Source organism: Hylobates moloch, unplaced genomic scaffold (assembly GCF_009828535.3).
Source record: "Hylobates moloch isolate HMO894 unplaced genomic scaffold, HMol_V3 SCAFFOLD_19, whole genome shotgun sequence".
NCBI lineage: Eukaryota > Metazoa > Chordata > Mammalia > Primates > Hylobatidae > Hylobates > Hylobates moloch.
In genome coordinates, this window is record NW_026652294.1 from 11,679,282 (window position 1) to 11,698,337 (window position 19,056).

At 41.8% G+C, this 19,056-nt stretch overlaps 1 protein-coding gene across 10 annotated transcripts in view; it reads left to right on the forward strand.

Moving 5' to 3' along the window:
* Nucleotides 1–19,056, forward strand: part of MTMR3 (myotubularin related protein 3) — a 153,884-nt gene that overhangs the window by 97,408 nt on the left and 37,420 nt on the right. For all 10 annotated transcript variants that reach the window (XM_058432014.1, XM_058432016.1, XM_058432017.1 and 7 more), the window contains 4 exons: nt 536–625; nt 1,033–1,149; nt 10,740–10,822; nt 14,048–14,214. In XM_058432014.1, coding sequence (XP_058287997.1) covers nt 536–625; nt 1,033–1,149; nt 10,740–10,822; nt 14,048–14,214 — 457 coding nt within the window. The remainder of the gene's footprint in view (nt 1–535; nt 626–1,032; nt 1,150–10,739; nt 10,823–14,047; nt 14,215–19,056) is intronic.

Here is a 19,056-nt window from a genome sequence, read left to right on the forward strand (position 1 = left end):
AGGCAGCCGGATCACCTGAAGCCAGGAGTTGGAGACCAGTCTGACCAACATGGCAAAACCCCGTCTCTACAAAAATAGTAGCCAGGCATTGTGGCACACACCTGTAGTCTCGGCTACTCAGGAGGCTGAGGCAGGAGAATCGCCTGAACCCGGGAGGCAGAGTTTGCAATGAGCCAAGATTACACCACCGCACTACCTGTGCACTACACTACCAGTGCACCACTGCCTGGGCGATAGAGTGAGATTCTGTCTCAAAAAAAGAAAAAAAAAAAGTATTAACAACCTGTTAGTGCCTAATAGAAATATTCTAACCTCTTTGACATTTTTTTTTTGTATCAATGTGTTTTCAGACTAGATGTAACTAATGTATTGGATAGAAAAACTTTTTAAGATCAATATTGTTTCCTTGAGCTTTTCTGCCTGTTCACCTTGGTCTTTGTACTTTCATTGTGATTATGCTAGGAGATATGGCAGAAAAACCAAATATGGATGATTAGAAGCTTTGAAATTATTTTAAGGTTTTGGACTTTTCCAGGATGAAGAGACTCGGCACAGCCTTGAGTGCATCCAGGCCAATCAGATCTTTCCCAGGAAACAGCTGATCCGAGAGGATGAGAATCTTCAGGTAATTATAGGCCACTTTTAAATGTAAAATATTTATTTAGCATTAACTGTATAGCAGAGTTAATGGATTTAAGTGTAATGTACTATATTTTATATATATAAAACCATATATGTAGTAGAAATGCAAGCTGGAAAACATCTCATTTTAGCAAGACTTATTTCCTGAGAATCCACTGTTTAAGATGATCTTCTCTGTATCATTCCTTTAGTAGTTCAGAATTTGAATAACTAGATATATTTGAATTAGGTGGGTATAAACCCATCCTCTTGAGGTCCCTTATCTACTTATGTGCTGTGTTTTCAACTTCAGTGGCAGAGGATTTACCATCCATTCAGCCAACTGATGTTTGAAGCCTTTTTTTTTTTTTAACTGCTTCAGAACTCTGAAGGGTTTCTTTCATTTCGAAGGTTCCTTTCCTTGAACTTCATGGAGAGAGCACAGAGTTTGTGGGCCGTGCCGAGGATGCCATCATTGCCCTTTCCAATTACAGACTTCACATCAAGTTCAAGGAGTCTCTTGTTAATGTAAGTGATTACCAACTGTTCTCCCTCTAAGATAGATGGAGAAAGGAAGTCAAAAAACTTAATACTCTCAAAGAGAGGAGAGGCATACAGAATTGGGAGAGAAAGCATATGTGCTCTGCTTTTCTCACTTAATTTAGCACTCAAGGAACACTAGGTTGGCAGGGCACGGTGGCTCACGCCTGTAATCCCAGCACTTTGGGAGGCCGAGGCAGGCAGATCACGAGGTCAGAAGATAGAGACCATCCTGGCTAACACGGTGGAACCCTATTTCTACTAAAAATACAAAAAATTAGCCGGGCGTGGTGGCGGGCGCCTGTAGTCCCAGCTACTCAGGAGGCTGAGTCAAGAGAATGGCATGAACCCGGGAGGTGGAGCTGGCAGTGAGCCGAGATCACGCCACTGCACTCCAGCCTGGGTGACCATAGCAAGACTCCATCTCAAAACAAAACAACAACAACAACAACAACAAACACACTAGGTCAGCAAGCAGCTCTTATGCTTGATTTAAAATGATGTGTGTAGTTGTCAGCTGAGGTGTCCATTGTTTAGTTAACAGTGAATGATTTGCATTAGGTAATGCTGTATCATTAAGCTTTATAAAGGTATAAAGGCTGAATAGGCTTTTATTCTGCAATCTTTAGTAGTTACCAACTGCCTCAGTTGAGATAATTCCCTGGGCCTTAATGTCAAATGATGAGATGTACTTTGAGCTCACTGCAGACTCTCATTACAGCATGAAGTTACTCTAATGACTCTTTGGTGGTATAAGTGTAGATGTTAAGTATAATGTTTATTTGCATAATGGACTATGTATTACTGAAGAAAAGGAAGGCTCTTGATTCTCAAGAGTATACTTACCCTTTTCAGTTATGAATGTCCTCTCAGTGAACTGGTTCCTCCAGTGCTCTGTTATCATTAGCCTTAAACGAACAAAGGCTTGAAAATTCCTGTACTTACAGCAAATGCCTTCTTCCTTCTTTACTTGCCAGTGTTGTGGCTTTCTACACTCCACTTCCAGCACAGAGAAGTGTATTATGACACGTTAAAACAGCTCAGGACTGTAATTCCATGCAGACTGTGTTTTGGGTTCATTTTGGGATTCTTTGAAATCTGTCGTTCATTCGTTTTACTCAGCAATTGAAAAAGACTCAGTGGCTGTCATTTTTTTTGGTAGTTGACATTTTTTACTTGTTGTTATCATTCTTCTTTGTAGTTAAGCATTTATGTCCAGGAGCAATTTTGGCCTGAATCCGTTCTGGCTTCTAGATTTGGGCCGTGATTATAGCAGTTACGTCAGTTTTCTGTCTATCAGCTAAAGATACACACCAGATTCATTAAGGAAAGAGGCAAGCTGTTCTTTCATACTGTGTAGCACTCTGTTCAGAAGGGTCCACTTGGATTTGAGTAGTCGTGATGGAGAGGGGAAAGGGGGGAAACACCTATAAAATCCCAGCAACTGAGAATTCCCCACCAGCTACTGTGGAAGTAATGATAGTAGTGTTTAGTAGAACTGCCCAATTTAACTTTGTGTTCTTTCAGTGTTTGAATTGCTGGAATTAAATTATAATTAAATTGCACGTGAGAATGATAGTTTCATATCATTGCATTTTCTCATATCATCCTGTATGTATCAATTTATTGGTTGATGGCCAAGTGTTTCAGAGACTATTTTTAGAACTATTTGGGAATAAGGTCTGCTGGAAAGAAAGCAGGAAAGAAAGAAAAGAAAGAAACTGATCATGTCATTCATCAGCCCTTCAGTGTTTCTTCACTACTTCTATGATGAAGATCAAATTGTTTAGCATGACATGAAGCTGTTTGACAACATGGCAGGGACCAAGGATCACAGCTTCCCTCCTTTCCCCATTATCACGTTTTTACTTGTAAAAGCAGCCTCTTTGTACTATTCAGCCATACCTCATACCTCTGTGTTCTCTTTTCGGCCCAGGAACTTCTATTCATCTGTCAAAATTCAGTTCAGGTGATAACTTCTCCTGTGAAGGCTTTCTTAGTCCCAGTTCCCTCTATGACAGTTAATTACACTCTTTCTTTGCTTTGTCTTTATCTCGTACATTCTTTTATAACATTTACCAAATAGGTTGTAATTTTTGGTTAATTGTCTTTGTATCTTCAAGATCCAGCATGTTTCCTGGTGCCACAATATTCAGTAAATATTAAATGAATTGAAGTTAATGTGGGTTTGAAGCGGGCATTAGAACCTTTTCCCCCTTTGGCGTTTAAAGCTCATTTTAAAACAGTACATTTCTGTGTGAATAGGCTGTGTCTTAATTGTCTCTCAGGATAGCTGTGTGAATAGGTTGTTGACTGGAATTGTTGATCCCCCATTGTGCTTGAGAGATGATGCTTAAGGAAACTTGCCACTCTTCTCTCTTTTGATCCATTTTCTTAATCTGAAAGTGTTTTTTTCTGTTGGCATCGTAACCCTCTAAGGCATAGAGCCTACATGTTACTTAAGAAGCCCAGGGTAGGCCGGGTGCAGTGCACGCCTGTAATCCCAGCACTTTGGGAGGCTGAGGCAGGCGGATCACCTGAGGTTGCGAGTTCAAGACCAGCCTGGCCAAAATGGTGAAACCCCATCTCTACTAAAAATACAAAAATTAACTGGGCATGGTGGCATGTGCTACTCAGGAAGCTGAGGTAGGAGAATCACTTGAACCCAGGAGGCAGAGGTTGTAATGAGCTAAGATCACGCCACTGCACTCCAGCCTGGATGACAGAGGGAGACTGTCAAAAAAAAAAAAAAAGAAAAAGAAAAAAAAAAACACCCAAGGTAATGGCTTTGTACAGAAAAATGATGGTGTAAAAGTATTTTGGCATTGCAGTGACTTTAAAAATTTCAGATTGAGGCCGGGTGCGGTGGCTCATGCCTGTAATCCCAGCACTTTGGGAGGCCGAGGCGGGAGGATCACGAAGTCAGGAGATCAAGACCATCCTGGCTAACACGGTGAAACCCCGTCTCTACCAAAAATACAAAAAATTAGCCGGGCGTGGTGGCGGGCACCTGTAGTCCCAGCTACTCAGGAGGCTGAGGCAGGAGAATGGCGTGAACCCGGGAGGTGGAGCTTGCAGTGAGCCGAGATCACACCACTGCGCTCCAGCCTGGGTGACAGAGTGAGACTCCGTCTCAAAAAAAAAAAAAAAAAAAAAAAAAATTTCAGATTGAGAGAGACTAGAACTCCTCCATAAAAATAAATTAATTTCATCACAGCTAGTGCTAAGAGATTCCTGAAACCTGAAACCTGGAGGTACTTAGGAAACAAGGATTCTTCCTGCATTGGGTCCTGGATGGAGATCAGACAGTTAGTAGTGGTGTTGCTCCTCCGTCTTTCCTTCCCTTAGCAAATAAGTATTTCAATAAAATACGTGTATTTCAGTAAAATATGTTAGATCAGGAGGCTCTCTTTAAAGGTTATTTTATCTCTATCAAACACATTTTAAACCATCAAAGCCCAAACGTACCAGTATATGTGGTGGCATGCCCCAGTTCATCATTTTGTATGCTTAAATCAAAATACTTAGCACTTCAGAAAATGACTTACCATCAAGTTTTAAATAGCTACCTGATATCATATATTCTCTTTTAATTTCACAGCACATTGAGTAAAATGTGTCTGTAGGTTTTGATACCATAAACATCATTACTTTAATTCACACATTCACTGAATATCAAGTTCCAGTTCCTGTGGTAAAGAATCTCTGTAGTAGAGTTTATGTGTAGCATTTAAGGTATACATTGCTCCTATTCTGTGCTTTTCCCAAATTATTATATATTTACAGACATAGTTCTTTGAAGCTTAGATAACTTATAAACAAGTGTTCAGGTGGAATTCATGAATGTTTAAAAGTTTGTGTGTGTGTGTGTGTGTGTGTGTGTGTTTGTAATTTAATAGACTGCTTCTCAATCTGCTGTTACTAAAATCCCAGTAAGTAGCATGAAAATCCTAGGTGGTTGCTGCACCTGTGCCTGGAGGAAATTGGTTTAGAGTGTTAGATGCTCACCTTGCAAATCAGCAGAATGTTTCCCTTCTGCATGAGTCCTTTTCCTCTTACTGGACCAAATTCTAGTTGTATGCTACTGTGAGAACAATTGGTAGGGTAAGGAAAAAGCCCTACAGTTTATACATAAGCAGATGGAATTGTGACCTTCAAAAAAATGTAGAACAAGTTTCTATTAGAAATAATTTGTAAAATCAACACTAGTTTTTTTTTCTTTCACTTTGTTTTTTGGAGACGGAGTTTCACTCAGTCATCCAGGCTGGAGTGCGTTAGCACAGTCTCGGCTCACTGCAGCCTTAGCCTCCTGAGCTCAATTTATTCTCCCACCTCAGCCTCCCAAAGTGTTGGAATTACAGGCGTTAGCCACCACATCCTGCTGTGAAGGCGGTTATTGTTAACATTTAACGCACTTTGATCTAGCATTCATATAACAGTGGGACCCTTCGAAAGCAATGCTGGAGGCTTGTAAATTGTCAAAGGTGAACAATAAGAGTTTGAATCTTAAACCAGTGACAGTCTTCTGCTGATTAGTGGGTTTTTGGTGGTGGTTTCTTTGTTTTTTGAAACAGGGTCTTGCTCTGCCGCCCAGTCTGGAGTGCAGTGGCGCCATCATAGCCAACTGCAGCCTCAACTTCCTGTGCTTAGGTGATCCTCCCACCTCAGCCTTCTGAGTAGCTATGTCTACAGACACATGCCACCACGTTCAGTTAATTTAATTTTATTTTTTGTAGAGATGATGTCTGTGTTGCCCAGCTGGTCTCAGGACTCTTGGGCTCAAGCAGTCCACCCACCTTGGCCTCCCAGAGTGCTGGGATTACAGATGTGAGCCACTGTACTCAATTTTTTATTTTATTTTATTTTTTTATTTTTTTTAATTTTACTGTTATGTTACGTTTTATGTTTGTTATGTTACGTTACGTTACGTTATTGTAGTGACAGGGTTTCACCATGTTGCCCAGGCTGGTCTTGAACTCCTGGGCTCAAGCGATCCTCCTGCCTCAGCCTACCAAAGTGCTGGGATTATAGGTGTGAGCCGTTGTGCCCGGCCCTGATTAGTTTTTAAATGAAAAGATTTTTGTGCCCAGATATTCCACTTTATTACTGATTTTAGATTTAGACTCATTATTTTTACTCTTTTACTGCCATTTTAACTTCAGGTGTACAAGATTAGTACTTCCCATTCAGGCTATAAAAAGGGTGTTTGTTTTTAAAAAGGTAGAAATTATCCCACTCTAGATTCTGGTGTTTAAAAATAATGCACATGTATGCACACACACCCAGAATGAATTGAGGTAAATATAGTAGGGTATGATGGCATCAGTTCCCTCTGGAATGTGACAGTATTGTGGTCATAACCTTGTGCATATCTGTATGTCTGTTAAATTTTTAAACTGCTGCTCTTCTGCTTTGTTTTGGATTGATGCTCTTAAGGGTGTTAGTGTCTATAATGTAGCTTTTGGCTTTTTGAGGAATTGGTTGTAGCACTGAATGTTGTTTGAGCATGAGTTTGGTGAAATTTATATTAGGAAAAGCATTGTAAGGTGAGATTGCGTTACCTGGCAGGTGGAGAGATAGAGGAGAGAGGAGCAAAAAGAAAATGAGTTGCTACAAGACATTGAATCAGTACGTTTGAGAGGATTTGAAAGTGAGTTTATCTTGCTACTCTTTTACAAAAGGAATTGCATCTGAGGAGTTTTGATTTAAACTCTATTTTCCTCTTGAAGATCCCTGGTGGAGAAGCTACTTATTTGTGAAAGAAAAACTAAAGTAGAGCTCATATGGAAGAGAAGCCCAAGTGTAGGGGCAGAAAGAAAGGCACACCATGTATGGTGGAAGGAGCCCAGGCTGGAGGACAGACACGGATTCTGGTCCTGACTTTACTACTATACTAGCTTATAGTGTAGTAGTTTAACCTTCCTGGGCTGTAAAGTAGACTGGCTCTTGAATCTGTAATTTGCTTTTGAGGTTGAATATAGGGTATCTCTAGTTATAGAAATGGTAAGAGATCGTTTGCGTATGTGAGGAAATTTGAACCTAAAGCAATGGAGTGGGCCTTAAGAAAGTAGAGAAACAGTATGTTTTGGATGGAGGTATGAACAGGAAAAGACCAATTCTGCCTTTTAGAAAAGGCAATCTGGACTGGGCACAGTGGCTCACACCTGTAATCCCAGCACTTTGGGAGGCCTAGGCGGGTGGATCACCTGAGGTCAGGGATTCGAGACCAACCTGGCCAAATGGCAAAACCCCATCTCTACTAAAAATACAAAAATTAGCTGGGTGTGGTGGCTGGGATCACAGGCGCCTGCTACGCAGGAGGCTGAGGCAGGGAGAATAGCTTGAACCTGGGAGGTGGAGGTTGCGGTGAACGAAGATCGCGCCATTGCACTCCAGCCTGGGCAACAGAACGAGACTCCCTCTTAAAAAAAAAAAAAAAGAAAGAAAAGGCAGGCCGGGCACGGTGGCTCACTCCTGTAATCCCAGCACTTTGGGAGGCCGAGACGGGCGGATCACAAGGTCAGGAGATCGAGACCATACTGGCTAACACATGAAACCCCATCTCTACTAAAAATACAAAAAATTAGCTGGGCGCAGTGGCGGGCGCCTGTGGTCCCAGCTACACGGGAGGCTGAGGCAGGAGAATGGCGTGAACCCGGGAGGCGGAGCTTGCAGTGAGCCGAGATCGTGCCACTGCACTCCAGCCTGGGCGATAGAGCAAGATTCCGTCTAAAAAAAAGAAAAAGGCAATCTGTGGAGGGAGCGCTGAAGGGAAACGCTAGAGTAGAAAGGAGAAGAAAAGGGAGATATTTGTTATAAAAATCAGGTGTTTCTCTTCTATATGTCCCTATTCTTGCTGCGTATTAAGCTTTCCTGCATGTGACAATCTACATGAATATTAAAATCTGCTGTTCTCCATATCTGTGACTTGTAATACACATGGTTAATTTTGGTGACTTGCTAGTGTCTGCAATCTGATTTCAATGCATAGAACCAACATTTTAATTCTTTTTTGTTAAATTTACGATGTTAAAATACAGAAAAAAAATATGTATATATTGCCTGAATTTTAGGTAGCAAATGTTTTGCATGGTCTGAGATAATTTTAAGTTTGGGCACAGGCCATTGGACTCTGGTTTAGTAATAAGGATGTAAAACTTACCTGTTCTTTGTAGCAAAGTAGCAAAGGCTAATCCATTTCCCCCAGCAGCTGCTAAGAGCATTAGCTGGTTTTCATGTCTTCTGTCCGTAAAGAAAGTCAGTTGCAGGGGACTTGGGATGCAGGTGACTGCTGCAAGAGCAGCCTCTTCATGTAGATTTGTAAAGCTCACTCTAATCCCATCCCAGACTCTTCTCAGGCCCCATGCCTGAGATATCCTTAGTTGTGACCGAGGTTCAGAAAGCAGAGGCTGATGGCACATGGGAAGGCTGGAGGCTTGCCCAATGAAGCCGGCAAAATTTTAATTTGTAACATTTTAGAAAATTGAGATTAGAACTCATGCCTCTTAATTGCCAGTCTGGCAGCCACATTTTGGGGGCATATAGTGAGTAAGGTAGTTAGCAGGAGTATATACAAAATAAAAAGCAGTAAGTGTCTGTTACAGGCTACCCAGAGAGCTGGCCTGAGAACAAAGCGAAGTTGTCCTCTAATGTGTCCTCTTAATCTCAGTATTTCTTCTTTATAGTTTATCTGTGATAAATTGTAGGGTTGTTTTTTTTTTTTTTTCCTTCTTAGATGCACAGGTCTCGGAAGAATTCTTAGTTGCATCAGTTGCAGTTTCTCATAGCACCTTGGGGTTAAGGACGTAAACAAAAACAGAAGGCCAAAGGCTCCTTTTGTTCTCAGAACACAGGCAAGATTTTTCTTTTTTCTTTTTTTTTGAGATGGAGTTTCGCTCTTGTTGCCCAGGCTGGTGTGCAATGATGCGATCTCAGCTTACCGCAGTCTCTGCCTCCGGGATTCAAGCGATTCTCCTGCCTCTGGAGTAGCTGGGGTTACAGGCATGCACCACTGCACCCGGATAATTTTGTGTTTTTAGTAGAGATGGGGTTTCTCCATGTTGGTCAGGCTGGTCTCAAACTCCTGACCTCAGGTGATCCGCCCACCTTGGCCTCCCAAAGTGTTGGCATTACAGGCGTGAGCCACCGCGTCCGGCCAAGATTTCTGACCCCCAGTCCTATTACATTTGTAAGGGAATTTTTATAGACTGTAGACTTAAAAGCAAGAAGACTTCAGTCCTAAGGTAAAAACTCCCAGTCATTTATCTAAGTAATATTATTTTGCTTTCTTCTCTTCTTTAACCCCTGCCCCAGTTTCTGTTTCTTTGTCCAGCACTGAGCTTCTTTTTGATCCCTGCATCCTCATTCTGAGAGTTCTCTGCTGACTGGCAGCCCTGTGGTGGGGCAGAGTTTGCAGGAAGCTTGTTCCTGAAACTGGCTCAGCTAACACGAGGGCCTGCCTGTGCAGACAGTACTCTTGTTCCTGTCTGCGTTGGAGGAGACTGCCCTTCTCTTTGCATACTAAACACAAGTTGTTGGAATGCTATTTGCAACTCCCAGAGCCAAATTTTGGCTAGACTTGATACATTGTAAGAGGCAAATGGCCCACTCCTTTTTCAAGGAGTAAAAGTATTCACTATTATTTTACCAGGTTTGCCTTGAAAGCCTAGAAATTGCTTTTTGAAGCCAAGGGTTGAATTAGGATGATTTGAGGGATAGGAGGAGGATCCTCATATTGTCCTGAAGATTTGGCACCCTGTCTAGATGCTTTTGCTTCTATCTGTCTCCCTTCTCTCTATCGTTGTTGTACATAATCTTGTGTCCAGTAGAGTCTGCAGACCAGATTGGCAAGGGGGAACCATTCCAGCTTGTTCAAACCTCAAGCCCCATTTGGCAAACAGGGCTCCTAACTGATCTTTTGAAGCAAATCTGACATAGTTATTATAGTTTTAACATCTTTGATCACTGTATGGCCTTCTCCCTCCTTTTTGATACCTTTGGGTCTATTCTACTTAGTAGAGAGCCTGGCCAGCAGCCATTGCCTCATTGTCTTTTCTGTGCAATCCACAGTCAGCTTAGAACTCTAGTCTTTTTCAGGAGCCTCACTGGCTGACACTAAGCCGTAAGCCCACTCTGTCATTTGGGGCAAACAGTAGTCTCACTGGCATTCTGATCTGTAGTTCTTTTCTATAAGCAAGAAAAGATTACTGTTCTGGCTCCCTTCAGCTTCTATGTCATTGCATCATTGCAAATCATAGTCATAGCATCTAAAAGTAGTACTCTGATCTTGTGAATACAGTGCCTGAGAGATATATTCTCCCCTTCTTCCAAAGGTGGTGCCACCTCTTTGTTGCTTTCATGCTATGACATGACTTGAGACCACTGATTTAGAGATAAAGGGAAGTCCTAATTCACTTTGTAGTAAACCACTTGAGTACTGTTGATCCAGATAAGTTTGCAGTTCTATTTTTGTTACTTTCCCTTATAGATCTTTTTAATTAGTCTTGTTGGACACATTGAGGAACTCCAGGGTCAATGCCTTTTTGACTAAGAGGACTTCATTTTTTTTAAAATTGCAGGTTCCATTACAGCTTATAGAAAGTGTTGAATGCCGAGATATATTTCAGCTTCATTTGACTTGCAAAGACTGCAAAGTTATCAGGTATGTGGTATGGTATGTTTGTGTTGCTGTTCAGTGTGGAAAATATTTTTTAAAGAATGGGTCCATTATTTGGTAACTTAGTAAAATACCTTTTGATGATTAGCCTCATCAGGAATATTTTCTGAGTAGTTTGTGCCTGAAATATTTTATCTGTAGGATGTATACTTTGCTATGTTGAAAGATTTTTTTAAATTTGGAAATAATTTTAAATTAACAAAAGTGCAAAAATAAAAATACTAAAAAGAAAATCAGTACACCATTCACCCAGATTCACTTGTTAACATTTTACCATTTGCTTTATTATTTGCGGAGGCCTGCTGTGTGTGTGTGTGTGTAAGAGATTTTTTTCCTGAACAGATTGAGAGTAACTTACATAATCATGGCTCTTAACCCCAAAATACTTTAGTGTGCTTTCCTAAGAATAGGGATATTTTCTTACATAACCATAACATCATCGATTTTCAATTTTACGTTGATAATACTTATATCCAGTCTGCTATACATGGTCCAATTTTGTCAGTTCATCTAATGACCTATTGATACTTTTTTATAGCATTCTCCCTCACCTCCGTCTCATTCATTACAGGATCCAGTCTACGTCATGTATTGCATTTAGCTGCCATGACTCTGTAGCCTTCTTTAATCTGGAACATTTTCTTTTTGTTTTTGTTTATTTGATTTTTGAGACAGAGTCTTGCTCTGTCACCCAGGCTGGAGTGCAGTGGCACGATCTCAGCGCACTGCAACTTCTGCCTCCTGGGTTCAAGCGATTCTCCTGCCTCAGCCTCTTGAGTAGCTGGGGTTACAGGCATGTGCCACCACACCCGGCTAATTTTTTGTATTTTTAGTAGAGACGGGGTTTCACCATGTTGGTCAGGCTGGTCTTGAACTCTGACCTCGTGATCTGCCCGTCTCGGCTTCCCAAAGTGCTGGGATTACAGGCATGAGCCACCATACCCAGCCAATCTGGAACATTTTCTACAGCCTTATTTTCTTTTATGATATTCACATTTTGCAGAATACAGTCTTTTGTTTTAATGGAATACTTCTCATGTTGTGTTTGTCCAGTATTTCCTCAATTAAATTGAGGTTATATTTTCTCAACTGGAATACTGTATATATGATGTCACGTCATTTTCAGGGTATTGTATTACATCTGGAAGTACAGTGTCCACATGTCCTTCATTGGTGCTGTTAATTTTGATTATTCCAGTCGAGATGTCACCTGGCTTCTATATAATTTCTGCATTTTCTCTTGCAACTAAAAACAGTCTGGGGAAGGCACTTTGAAACAATGCAAATGTCCCTGCTTCTCATAAAAATTTCTCCATAAGTTTAGCATTCATTGATGATTTGTATCTGCGCTTAACTATAATGGTTGCAGGCTGGGTGTGGTGGCTCATGCCTGTAATCCTAGCACTTTGGGAGGCCGAGGTGGGGGTGGATCACTTGAGGTCAGGAGTTTGAGACCAGCCTGGCCAACATGGCAAAACCCCATCTCTACTAAAAATACGAAAATTAACTGGGTGTGGTGGTGCACGCCTGTAGTCCCAGCTACTTGGGAGTCTGAGGCGGAAGAATTGCTTGGACCTGGGAGGCAAGAGGTTGCAGTGAGCTGAGATCACGCCACTGTACTCCAGCCTGGGTGACAGAACAAGACTGCATCTGAAAAACCAAAAACCAACGATGCTTAAAATGCATTTTTAAATTTAATAGCTCTAGAGGTCTTAAATTCCACAAGTTTTTACTGCATTCCTCTGACCTGGGGTGTCAGTAAACGTTATGTGTTGGCATATTGATGAGCCACCGTGATTGGGATGAGGAAGAGGTTTAAGTGACCCCTTGGTTTTAAGATAGATATTTATATTGCTTTGTAGTCAGTGGGATTTGGCTTATTTTTGATAGATACTGGCTACAACTCACAGTTGAAGAAGGTAGTTGCTTATTAATTAGTCAGTTTTTAACATTGCATTCAAAAAGGCCAAATATTTAAACAAATCTTTATTTATTTATTTTCTTGAGACAAAGCCTCACTCTGTTGCCCAGCCTGGAGTGCAGTGGTGTGATCTTGGCTCACTGCAACCCATACCTCCCTGTTGCAAGTGATTCTCGTGCCTCAGCCTTCCGAGAAGCTGGGATTACAGGTGCATGCCACCACACCTGGCTAATATTTTGGTATGTTTATTAGAGATGGGAGTTTTGCCATGTTGGCCAGGCTGGTCTCGAACTCCTGACCTCCAGTGATCTGCCCGTCTCGGCCTCCCAAAGTGCTGGGATTACAGGCATGAGCCGCTGCACTCAGCCTAAACATCTTTAATAAATTAGTTTTCACTAATTATTTTAACTCCTTAGTTGTATGTACTGAAAATTGCAGTTGACAATAGAATTGTTTTGTTCTCTACATGGTCATAGCTGAAAGTTTCAGTGCAATCTGTCTTTTGGATCTGATTTGTCCTAATAGCTAAATATTGAAATTACTCCCTAACTGGCTAAAAATAACGTTGTGTGTTTTTTTTTTTAAACTTGATCTAATATGTTACTACAAAACAAAGATTTTTCTAAACATATTTTTTATGAGAGACAACCATAAAACTTTGATGGAAGAAGTAGAATGAAACTCCACTCATGAAAGAGAATAGCTGCCATTTTTCTGTAATAATTGTCATTAATCTTAGAAGAGATTTCATTAGTCTAAAAAAATAGGTTTTCCAATGGTCAGCTTCCTTCTTTTGGAGATTTTGTCCCATTGGCTAACATTTGTTTTTCTTTTTTTTTTTTTTTTTGAGACAGAATCTCGCTCTGTCACCCAGGCTGGAGTGCAGTGGCGCGATCTCGGCTCACCGCAAGCTCCGCCTCCCGGGTTCACGCCATTCTCCTGCCTCAGCCTCTCCGAGTAGCTGGGACTACAGGCGCCCGCCACCATGCCCGGCTAATTTTTTTTGTATTTTTAGTAGAGACGGGGTTTCACCGTGGTCTCGATCTCCTGACCTCGTGATCTGACCGCCTCGGCCTCCCAAAGTGCTGGGATTACAAGCGTGAGCCACCGTGCCCGGCCTGTTTTTCTTATAACTGATAATGAGCATGCGAATGACTGACTGCCTCAGATGCTTTCTTGGTTGTAGTTCCCACCTCACTACAAGTGGGCATTCTTGAAATAATGGCTTTTCTTACATTTCATTTCAACTGTCTTCTGATTACATCCATACTTGTTTGGCTTTACAAAAGGTGTCAGTTTTCAACCTTTGAGCAGTGTCAAGAGTGGCTGAAGAGACTGAACAACGCAGTCCGACCACCTGCTAAAATAGAAGATCTCTTCTCATTTGCATACCATGCTTGGTGCATGGAGGTCTATGCCAGTGAAAAAGAGCAACATGGAGACCTGTGCAGACCAGGTACGCCTTTCTGAAATGTGCAAATGGCCAGGGGCTTTATCAGGCTACTGATGGAGGTACTTTTAGCTTTATCAGGCTACTGATGGAGGTACTTTTTAACATGAAATGGGACACCTAAGCATTCATATATCAATCAGTGTATATTTTAAGGAGCACCTAGCAAGTGCGCAGCATTCTTTTAAGCTTAATAGAACATCTTTTCTGCCTTCTGGGGAAGGGAAGAACACTAGAAGGCATCACAATCTATTGGGCCTAAAAACAGCTCAGCTATAATAAGGTTTTATGAATTGTATGGAAGCCTGATAGAAAGGAGCCATGAGTTTTGTATACGTGTGTGGGAAGACTTCACATTTAAAGTGGCTTTTGAATTAGCTTTGAAAGTTGAATAGGAGTTCATTGGTGAGAGGCCAGGTGCCTATCAAGAACAAATAGATTGTGGGTTTTTTTTTTTTTTTTTTTTTTTTTTTTTTTTTTGGAGACGGAGTTTCACTCTTGTTGCCCAGGCTGGAGTGCAGTGGCTCGATCTCGGACCACTGCAACCTCCGCCTCCTGGGTTCAAGCAATTCCCCTGCCTCAGCCTCCTGTGTAGCTGGGATTACAGGCATGCGCCACCATGCCCAGCTAATTTTTTATTTTTAGTAGAGATGGGGTTTCTCCATGTTGGTCAGGCTGGTCTCGAACTCCCGACCTCAGGTGATACGCCCGCCTCGGCCACCCAGAGTGCTTGGATTATAGGTGTGAGCCACCGCACCTGGCCTAGATTATGGGTTTTAACATGTGACCGCACCCTCCCCCCCAAAAAAAAAAAAAAAAAAAGATGCTGAGCCTGTTCTGGAACCCAGGCTTCCTGACTCCTCTATAGTCTTTGTCCCCCTCACTGTCATTCTCCGTCAGAAATGGCTTTGACCAAGTTCATGTTGTTTCTCTGCATGTAGTTTCTTGTAAACTTTATGTGGTCATAGATAGAACTTTGCTGGTCCAACACTGACTTTTAGTGTATCAGGTTTCGAAGTGAAGTCTTAAATTTCTGTGCAGTGAAAAGTTGTGAGCCTCCTTCAAGTAAAGTTTACTCTTGGGACTTTTTTCTAGAAACCTGAAATTTTAATCCTGAATCTTCAATCTTATAAGTCTGCCCTGGGTCATTTTAAACATTTGAGGCTAATCTTGCTATGCTTGTGTTACTTTGTTTTCTGGCCCCATCACTAATTGAATCTTTTGGTTCACATTCTTGTTCTATTAAAATGCTTGTAGCATTAGCATTATCTTATGTTTAACAATGCTTTGATAAATACTTTTGTTTGATCCTCATGACCTTGTCAAACAGGCAAGATAGGTTGGTGTCTGTTTTGGGAGCCAAAGAAATGGAGGCTCAGAGGTAAAAAGCCTGTTGTCAAGTCCCAGTGCTAGTCACTGACGACAGAACTAGGACTTAAAACCAGTTCTCGGTTATTCAGACCTGACCATGGTGGATGCTGTGGATACAGAGTTTGAAAAACAAAAGCACATTTTTTCATTTTTTATGGTTCTTTTCAAATTTGGGGGTTTTTCTTAAAGAGAAAGTTTACAAACAGTGATGTGTGCAAATCTTACATGTACATTTTCTGAGTTTTTAACCATTGCATCTTCTTTATTAAATTTTTAGTTTCTACCATCTCCTAGGATAATGAACTTAATGAGTGCATCCTACTGCATTATGTTATATAAGAACTTTAATTTGTTTAAGACCCCTGACTCCGAGAAGTATTCGCTAGTTTTGGGTTGCCAGCATTTACTCAGCAAGATTTGCTTTCTCCTATCCTGTTCTCTCACAACCAGAGACTGAAAAGTCCTTATCTTTTTAGGAGAGCTTTTTTAGTACCTTGATAATTTGAGTTTCTTTTAGATTTGAGCAAACTCTTAGGATATTCCTGAGAGGTACCTCAGTCTAGTCTTTTAATTATAGATGGCTCTGTCCTGAGATGGGATGACTTTGGTCCCCAGACCCTTTCCCTTCCTGATGATATCTGGTATTCTTTGGCCATCAGGACATAAAGATATCTACAGTGTTCTCGTCTTTTTGTAGGTTTGTGATGCAAGGGCATGTGAGGGGTAAAGTACTGACTTAGGAATTAGGAAACCTGAATTTAAATGCGTACTCTACGATTTAGTTGAAAAAAGAACACTGGGCAAAAAATTTATGCTCTCTATGCTTTAGTTTCCTTTGTGCTTTAAACTGGGACACTGATGCTCTTCCTGCCCAGGCTGATCCAGGTATTCTGAAGATCAAATGTGTTAATGCTGCAGAGTTCAATTCAGTAAATGTTTAAGTGCCCCCTATGTGCCATGCTTATGAAAACACTTTGGAAATTATGCAACTACAAGGTAATGCAATCATAACTGTTTGGCTAGAGATTATGAGTAAGGGTTGCATTTTGTTTCTTCCCAGTATACACAGTCCACACTGATGTTAACTTGCCACCACTCAGCATGGAATCTTGTATTTCAGTCACTTGGTTGAATGTATATGTATGTATGTATGGCTTTTGCCTTTTATGTATATTCACTGGAGTACAAAGGAAAAACCTGGTTTTAATTGAAAACAAACCGGAAAAAAAAAAAAAAAAAAAAAAACCACCTCGAGGACATCCAGTCAACCTGGTTCTTTTGTCGTTATCTAATGTTGTTGAGCAGTGGCGGTGTATATAGCATTACTCATCAAATACTAGCATACCAGACAACCACATACTTATAAGTCATCTTTAGGATGAGACAACACTTGAGATATTTCAAAGTCATGCCTTTTTATAATCTGCCCCAGTACATGATATCACAAGTGTAGACTCTGAGGGGGTGGAAGTTAGTTTAATCTTACAGCAGTTAATAAAGCCTTTTATGGAGTCTTCTCTACCTAACCGGCTAGAAGTAGAATGTATCAGAGAGGAGGGAAATGATAAAATTACCTAATTGTCTTAGTATTCATATAAATCAGTTTCTGGCTGTTGAACTGGTCATAGTTAAGCCAGCCATACTGTGGGCACAGCTCTAAGGCTTAATCAGCTTTGGAAGAAGTTTCAACATTGCTGTTGGAGTTTACCTGTGAAACCTGCAGAAGCCTTTGCCAAATTCTTGACCCTTCTCCTAGCCCCTCAAACTCTAAAAAAGTGGACTTAAAGCTAAAAGCTTCTCTCCCGTGTCCTTAACTTCCTGCTCCTCATTGCAACTGACTTGTTGGTGATGGCTCTGTACTAGAGTGTTAATCTGGAGGCCTGACAGATGACTGGGCAGTTTAGCTGCCAGTTTAGTAGCATCAGGCTTACCTCTCTAACCTCTCTCAAGTGAAATGTCCCTTAAGCCCATCTTGTTTATCCACGACTAGCATATGACTCTGGGTCTTAACACTGCTGTGAAGCTGCCTATTTATCTGTCTTCCGGGTTTGAATGCAGTCCAGGAAGTTGCATCTAGAGGATTTACTGGGACCTTTGTACATAGAAAAGCATAATTCCTTTCTCCATATTTGAAAATCTGCTAAGAGGTAGTTCTTACCTTCTCTGACTCTGGTATTGGTCTGCTTCCTCACCTGCCAGGTAAAGGCCTGTCCCTTCTGTCCCAGGCCTTTTAAGCTGTGTGTAATTGTGGGCTTGAATACTCAGGATCAGCCAGGGATCTAGACTTTTGGGGGAAAATTTTTTAGATCGCTGATTGACACTGTGTTTATGATAGAGGGAGTTAGGGAACTTCCTTGCTTTTAAAAAGAAAGTTTTCATTTCCACTAAAATGAAAATTGCTGCACTGTATTATTTTTAGTATAAGAAATACTAAATGCTGAAAAGGGACAAAGGCAGATAGGAAGGGTTGAAATGGAAATATAAAGCCAAACGAAAACCTTATAGCCCCAGTATTTAAAGTAAGTTGGGATATCACAATGTATTTAATGTTGAATTGATTGAGACCTGAGAATTCTGAGATGGAAATTTTTTTTTTTTTTTTTTTTATTAATTTAATTTGGACACAAAACAAACATTTTCTAAAAATACATACAAACAAAAAGATGCATATCAAACATATTAGGAAGGTTGCACATGGGAAGTCGGGGAATAGAAATGGGGGGTGCGAATTAAAATAAATGAGAGAGGGACTTTATATGGATCAGTGATAATAGCTCAATCCTCCACTCGACAAAGAAGAAGGAGAAGAAAGAGGAAGAAAAAGAAAGTGGGACAAAGGATCAGAAAGGGAGGAAAATAGAAAAACTTAGAGTATGACTCCAGGGTAGATCCGTTCCGTTGTCACTGAGTTGGTTGGTTGGTCTGTCTGTCGCATTTTTCATATGTTTCGCCATGTTGGCCAGGCTGGTACCGAACTCCCAGCCTGAAGTGATCAACCCGCCCCGGCCTCCCAGAGTGCCGGGACCACAGGCGTGAGCCACCACGTCCAACCCCCACATTGCCCCTGGCCTCCGTGGTAGACCTCCCAGACGGGGCGGTCGGGCAGAGGCGCTCCCCACATCCCAGACGGGGCGGTCGGGCAGAGGCGCTCCCCACTTCCCAGACGGGGCGGCCGGGCAGAGGCGCTCCCCACCTCCCAGACGGGGTGGCCGGGCAGAGGTGCTCCCCACCTCCTCCCGGACGGGGCGGCCGGGCAGAGGCGCTCCTCACTTCTTCCCGGACGGGGCGGCCGGGGAGAGGCGCTCCTCACTTCTTCCCGGACGGGGCGGCCGGGCAGAGGCGCTCCTCACTTCTTCCCGGACGGGGCGGCCAGGCAGAGGCGCTCCTCACTTCCCAGACGACGGGTGGCCGGGCAGAGGCGCTCCTCACCTCCCAGACGATGAGTGGCCGGGCAGAAGTGCTCCTCACTTCCCAGAC